Source organism: Globicephala melas, chromosome 5 (assembly GCF_963455315.2).
Source record: "Globicephala melas chromosome 5, mGloMel1.2, whole genome shotgun sequence".
NCBI lineage: Eukaryota > Metazoa > Chordata > Mammalia > Artiodactyla > Delphinidae > Globicephala > Globicephala melas.
Genome location: NC_083318.1, coordinates 109,800,602 through 109,806,992, shown reverse-complemented (window position 1 = coordinate 109,806,992; position 6,391 = coordinate 109,800,602). Strand labels below are relative to the sequence as shown.

General features: G+C 44.2%; 1 protein-coding gene and 2 non-coding genes across 4 annotated transcripts; all 3 read left to right on the top strand.

The window, feature by feature from the left end:
• Positions 1–511: 511 nt before the first annotated feature.
• RPS3A (ribosomal protein S3A) lies at positions 512–5,874 on the top strand. Of its 2 annotated transcripts, XM_030878200.2 has the most exons (6): positions 512–671; positions 1,435–1,538; positions 1,913–2,100; positions 4,477–4,685; positions 5,218–5,327; positions 5,514–5,874. In XM_030878200.2, exons 1-6 carry the CDS (start codon positions 610–612, stop codon positions 5,633–5,635), a joined length of 795 nt encoding a protein of 264 aa, XP_030734060.1. In that variant the 5' UTR covers positions 512–609; the 3' UTR covers positions 5,636–5,874. The 2 variants fall into 2 exon arrangements, with proteins under 2 accessions (XP_030734060.1, XP_060155683.1); XM_060299700.1 differs by lacking the exons at positions 4,477–4,685; positions 5,218–5,327; positions 5,514–5,874 and adding an exon at positions 2,619–2,675.
• Positions 3,112–3,178, top strand: LOC115864526 (small nucleolar RNA SNORD73). Its single transcript, XR_004043983.1, has one exon. It is a non-coding gene; the product is annotated as a small nucleolar RNA SNORD73 (small nucleolar RNA).
• LOC115864530 (small nucleolar RNA SNORD73) lies at positions 4,947–5,017 on the top strand. The gene has a single exon (XR_004043987.1). It is a non-coding gene; the product is annotated as a small nucleolar RNA SNORD73 (small nucleolar RNA).
• Positions 5,875–6,391: the final 517 nt, after the last annotated feature.

The window sequence follows — 6,391 nt, the reverse complement described above, 5'->3', positions numbered from 1 at the left end:
CACTAACCAGCATCCTTATCAACAAATCTTTCCAATAACCTTACCAGTACCTTAGAACCTTACCAATATCTCAGAAGTTATACATATTTAATCCTAACAATCTTACGAGATAGATCACACTGCTGCCTCCATTTTAAATACGAGGAAACTGAAGCACAGACAGGTCACAAGGCTAAATACTGAAATTAGCTTATGAACCTAGATCTGCTGTCTGATCTCTAATCCCACGCTGTTGGAGAAGAAACAGGCTTGAAGGTGAGTTCAGCTTTGAATGATGCTGAGTGGGCCTCCTCCCACGGAAACCTACTTCCGGGCGTCGGAGCCACGGGAACCCCAGGTAACCAAGGAGTCCGCACCTCAGGTTGCCAGCGCCACCGCCTCCGAGCGCAGACCCCGCAGCGAGCGGCCCGCGGCGTGCTGTGCAGACTCCCCCCACTGGAGGGCGCTGTCGCAGCCACGGTCAGACGCGTGCCTCTCTCTGTTGTCGCGATATTCTTGAGGCCGGAAGAACGTAAGATCGAAGGTCATGTAGACAGCGCGTCCCGCCCCCGTACCCCTAAGATCTCGCGTGAGTGTAATTTCCGTCCTTTTGGCTCTCGGAACAGCACCATGGCGGTCGGAAAGAACAAGCGCCTTACGAAAGGCGGTAAAAAGGGAGCCAAGAAGAAAGTGTAAGTGGTAACTATCGTGCCCCCCCGCTATTGGGGCTCCTACTGGAGTCGGCGGGCGGTTTCTCAGTCGTGGTGTGGGCCGGATGGCGAGGATGCTAGTTGGATTGCGCGGGCCGTGCCGGGTTGGTAAATTCCGAACCGCGGCCTAGCGGATCCGGGTGCTGCTCTGTTGCGGACCCGTTGCTTCCCTCCTGGCCTTGTGGGCCTTATGCGCGCCCCTTTTGAGTCGGATTGCTGCCGTCACTAGGGACTGGCGTGTTCCGTTTTGTGAGCTCACGGGCCTTGTAAGTTCCTCGGGTAATGCCCTTCCAAGAGCTGGAGTTGTGAAAGGCACTTTTTTTGTCCACCCGGGACCTCGCGTCCTTCCCCTGTTTGGGCCGGGTGGAACCTGGGCGCTCCTGATAGCTTGAGGCCGTAAGGAGCCCGGGTTACCAGTATGTGTCTTAACGTACCAGTAAAGTTGAAGAGACGTACATGTTGTTTGGAGTCAGTGTTGCCGGTGTAGTGGAAGCACCGATGGATGGGTGGGTGGGGTGGGAGTGTATATGTTCGTGGCATAATTTACCAAAGTGTCAGGCCTGCACAGTGAAATAGACATGGTGGGAAGAACTAGATTTTACATATGCGCCCCTCACCTAACCGAGAGGAATAGTTTACACCAGTGTCTGCATGTCAGTTAGCCTTTTAGAGTAATTGAAATGAGGGAAGTTAAAAAAAAAATTATGTGATCTGCGATAAAATTTAAGCATGTTTTTAAATCCAGGGTTGACCCATTTTCTAAGAAAGATTGGTATGATGTGAAAGCACCAGCTATGTTCAATATAAGAAATATTGGGAAAACACTAGTCACGAGAACTCAAGGAACCAGTGAGTATATTATTTTTCGTTTGTATTTTTCTTAAACTGAGACATGTATGTATCTTGGTCTACTTTTCGTTGTGTGGTGGGATACATTAAGGAAGTGTCAGCTCTGGTTGCAGCTTTGGGCCCTTTGGGGCTTGTTTTTAGTGCAGCACTTGTAGAAGCAAGATGGCACTTTTAGAATTACCAATGAAATGAGCATGGGTAGTTTTGAGGTTCTAATGAGCCCTGTCAGTAAGTCGTTGGTGTCCATATGGATTTAGTTGACAGAAGTTAAGGTCTTTATAATTTATCATTAGGTTTCTAAACTTAATGCTTGAATATTAACTTGACTTTGCTTATGTGGTTCCTAACATTAACAATTGATTCTTGTTTTATAGAAATCGCGTCTGATGGCCTCAAGGGTCGTGTGTTTGAAGTGAGCCTTGCTGATCTGCAGAATGATGAAGTTGCATTTAGAAAATTCAAGCTTATTACTGAGGATGTTCAGGGCAAAAACTGCCTGACTAATTTCCATGGCATGGATCTTACCCGTGACAAAATGTGCTCCATGGTCAAAAAATGGCAGGTGAGAATAAAAGTTCTCTAAAGTGCATGGTGCTGTGCCGTGCATGACCAGAGATGTCATGATTTAATGTCAGGAAAGGAGCGTGTTGTGCATTTGAGGTTTAGATTTCATTTTAAGCCCTTGATGTTTTCTTGCTGTTATTAAGTGTGCGGTCTTGGATTGGCACTGTTGAACTTGAGCAACAGCAGTGAGGCTGTTTAAATTAAATTTAGTTATTTGTTTAAATTCAAGATTTAATATTGGATTATCAGGGTTTTTTTGCTGCATGGATTAGTGGCTGGTTCAAGAACATTTAGGTGCAGGTTTGCAGTTTTAGCTTTGCCTGTCTTCAGAATACCTTTGGACATCAGAATCTAGTGAATTTTATAGTGAAAGGATGGATTGGGCTAGTTTTGATTATCTATTGTGCTATAATAGGAGTGTGAGACTGAAATTTTGGCTCTTTTTCCCAGTTATGTTCTCTTTGGAAAGTAACTTAAAGCTTGTTAAGCCTTGGTTTCTTTATCTGTAAATTGTAGGTAAGAATATTAGCTCATGGAGCTTCCCTGGTGGAGCAGTAGTTAAGAATCCACCTGCCAATATAGGGGACCGGGTTTGAGCCCTGGACCGGGAAGATTCCACATGCCGTGGAGCAACTAAGCCCGTGTGCCACAACTACTGAGCCTGCGCTCTAGGGCCCTCGAGCCACAACTACTGAAGCCCGCGTGCCTAGAGCCTGTGCTCTGCAACAAGAGAAGCCACCTCAGCGAGAAGCCCGCGCACCACAATGAAGAGTAGCCCTCGCTCGCCACAACTAGAGAAAGCCTGCGCGCAGCAATGAAGACACAGCTCAGCCAAAAAAAAAAAAAGAATATTAGCTCATGGAATTATGAGGATGAAATAAAAGATCCATGTAAACATGCTTAGTACAGAGCTTGACACAGCATTTAGTACCCATTGGTTTAACTACAGGAAATGATGGTTCAGATGTGTCTGGCTAACCATCACGTTTGGGGATGTTTTTGTGTGGGGAGGAATGATGACAAAATGTTGCGGTCTCGTATGATATGATTATTTTGTTACATTTATTTCTGATACTCTCCTAAGGTTTTATAGTTGCATTTCTGGAAATATTTTAAGGTCCTTTCACTATGATTGTATTGTATTCATTTTTTAGACTAAGATAAAGTTAACAAAATGCAAAGAAGGCAATTCAGTTTTTGTTGGTACCTAATTTTTTTTTTTTTTTTTTTTTGGTGGTACGCGGGCCTCACTGTTGTGGCCTTTCCCGTTGTGGAGCACAGGCTCCGGACGCGCAGGCTCACCGCCATGGCTCACGGGTCCAGCCACTCCGTGGCATGTGGGATCTTCCCGGACCAGGGCACGAACCCGTGTCCCCTGCATTGGCAGGTGGACTCTCAACCACTGCGCCACCAGGGAAGCCCTAGTTTTTGTTTCTTGAATTTAGGTAGTAGTAAGACTAATGATGGATTTTTAAAAATTATAGTTGTGAAATTGAATATTTAATCCTCAGTGTGGCTTTAGTTTGGAACATAAAGGACATTTTAAAACGTATGTATTTAGTGTTACTACAAAATTTCAGCTATTCAGAGCACATTTTTTTAAATGGAATAGGTTTAGATGTTGGTATTGTAGAGTCCCTTCAAACCTATTTTTCTCTTCCTTGCAGAGTTAATTGATTGGGGGAGGAGCAGTGTCTGTAAAAGGCATGTATATGTGAAAGGGGGTGTTGCTGTGGGGAGATAGTGATAATGAGATAGAGAAGTTACCTAGAGGGGAGGGGCGAAGACAGCTGAGAGGACTCCGTACTTATTTAATTAGATATGGAGGATAGTAAGAATTTGGGGTAATTGTTGGTAAGTTCACTTCAAGGAGGTTAACTCTGTAAATTAGTCATTTGTGTTATACTTAATATTGTGTAATGAGTACTTGGCCTCCACTTAAAAAATTTTTTTTTAAAAAATTTATTATTTTTGACTGTGTTGGGTCTTCATTGCTGCATGCGGGCTTTCTCTAGTTGCGGTAAGAGGGGGCTCCTCTTAGGTGTGGTGCGCGGGCTTCTCATTGCGGTGGCTTCTCTTGTGGAGCACGGGCTCTAGGTGCGTGGGCTTCAGTAGTTGTGGCATGTGGGCTCTAGAGTGTGGCCTCAGTTGTGCCTCGCAGGCTCTAGAGCGCAGGCTCAGTAGTTGTGGTGCACGGGCTTAGTTGCTCCGCGGCGCGTGGGATCTTCCCAGACCAGGGCTTGAACCTGTGTCCCCTGAATTGGCAGGCGGATTCTTAACACGGCGCCACCAGGGAAGCCCCACTTTTCTTTAAATTAGATTTGAGAGGTAAAAATAGATAACATTAAAACCTGGCGCATCTTTTTTTCACTAGACCATGATTGAAGCTCATGTTGATGTCAAGACTACCGATGGTTATTTGCTTCGTCTCTTCTGTGTGGGTTTTACTAAAAAACGCAACAATCAGATTCGGAAGACCTCTTATGCCCAGCACCAGCAGGTCCGCCAGATCCGCAAGAAGATGATGGAAATCATGACCCGAGAGGTGCAGACAAATGACTTGAAAGAGGTGGTCAATAAATTGTAAGTATTTTCCCTCACAACACAACCCTCAGATGAGACAAGGTGGGGTCAGACCTATGTTTAATTCTATCTGTGAAACCGTCTATCTGCATCTCTTGAAATGAAAGCATATTAAGTGTTCAGTAAATGTTATTTGTTGGTTTATTTATCCTTTTTTTGGATGAAGGTCTCTCCTGGCAGTGAGACTTGAAGCCCAGGACTTGCCTTTGCCTTAGAAGAGGCATTGAATAGATAAACTCTTCACAATCAGTAACGTATGGGAATAGTGATGATAAAATGTTTCGGTCCCAGATGATGTCCGATGATAAAACTGTTAACATTTTTCTGATGTTCCCATGCAGTTGGCTAAGAGGGGTGTATGAAAAAGGCATAAGGCTTGGACTCAAAAGGCTCAAGTGCTAATTTTGCTATTAACTAGCTGTATAATTCAGATCATTTAACCTTCACCTATGAAAGGGCAATAACAGAATGAGGATTACTGTGGATTAAATGAAGTGTAGGTTTATTCTAATTTATCACTACTGGTTTGCAGGATTCCAGACAGCATTGGAAAAGACATAGAAAAGGCCTGCCAATCTATTTATCCACTCCATGATGTCTTTGTTAGAAAAGTAAAAATGCTGAAGAAGCCCAAGTTTGAATGTAAGTGAGAAACCACAGGATTCCTGAAAGAAAAAATTGTGTGGACAAATACATTGTTTGGTGGTTTTATGTTGTTGTTTTGAGGCCAGGTGATGGCACTTTTTTTTGTCTTGCCTACATAGTATTGAAGATAACTGTTTCAACATATGGTACACTATAACTAACAAAATTTCTTCTTCCTTTTAGTGGGAAAACTCATGGAGCTACATGGTGAAGGTAGTAGTTCTGGAAAAGCTACTGGGGACGAGACAGGTGCTAAAGTTGAACGAGCTGATGGATATGAGCCACCAGTCCAGGAATCTGTTTAAAAATCAGACTTTTAATGGTGACAAATAAAAGACCTCATTTGTGATACTTAATTTCTGATCACTCTGACAATAGTCAGGTGTTCTGATTTGATAGCAATGTGGTGAATTTTTCTGACCTTTTGTGTGGATTTTATTCACTGCTCTTAGTTACTAAGTAGCTGAGAAAGGGTAGTGATCTGTTTTCACCTGGAATGGTTTGGACGTGTTAGAGATGGTGAATAAAAGGAAACACCTCCTTACATGGGTTAAGTTTTTTTTTTTTTTTTGGCTGCGTTGGGTCTTCATTGCTGCACGTGGGCTTTTCTGTGGTTGCAGCGAGCGGGGGCTACTCTTCGTTGCAGTGCATGGGCTTCTCATTGCAGTGGCTTCTCTTGTTGTGGAGCATGGGCTCTAGGGCGCGGGCTTCAGTAGTTGTGGCACATGGGCTTAGTTGCTCCACGGCATGTGGGATCTTCCCGGACCAGAGCTTGAACCTGTGTCCCCTGCATTGGCAGGCAGATTCTTAAACCACTGCGCCACCAGGGAAGCCCTGAGTTAAGTTTTTAAGGTGGTTCTCACATCATCTAGAAGGTTTGTTAAAACATTGCAGGGCCCTGCCCCTGGAGTTTCTGATTTAGTAGTTTTAGGGTGAGCTCTGAAATTTTGCATTTTTAACAAATTTTCAGGTGATGCTGGTGGTCAGGGACCATGCTTTGTGAACCACTGTGCTAGACTGATAGCATAGGAGAAACGGAAGAGCTCATTGGCATTTGGGTT

Excerpts from the sequence above, each read along its gene's own strand:
- RPS3A (XM_030878200.2), top strand. The coding sequence starts at position 610 with ATGGCGGTCGGAAAGAACAAGCGCCTTACGAAAGGCGGTAAAAAGGGA. Across the intron at positions 1,539-1,912 it reads CACGAGAACTCAAGGAACCA|AAATCGCGTCTGATGGCCTC; the intron begins GTGAGTATATTA and ends CTTGTTTTATAG. Across the intron at positions 4,686-5,217 it reads AAAGAGGTGGTCAATAAATT|GATTCCAGACAGCATTGGAA; the intron begins GTAAGTATTTTC and ends ACTGGTTTGCAG.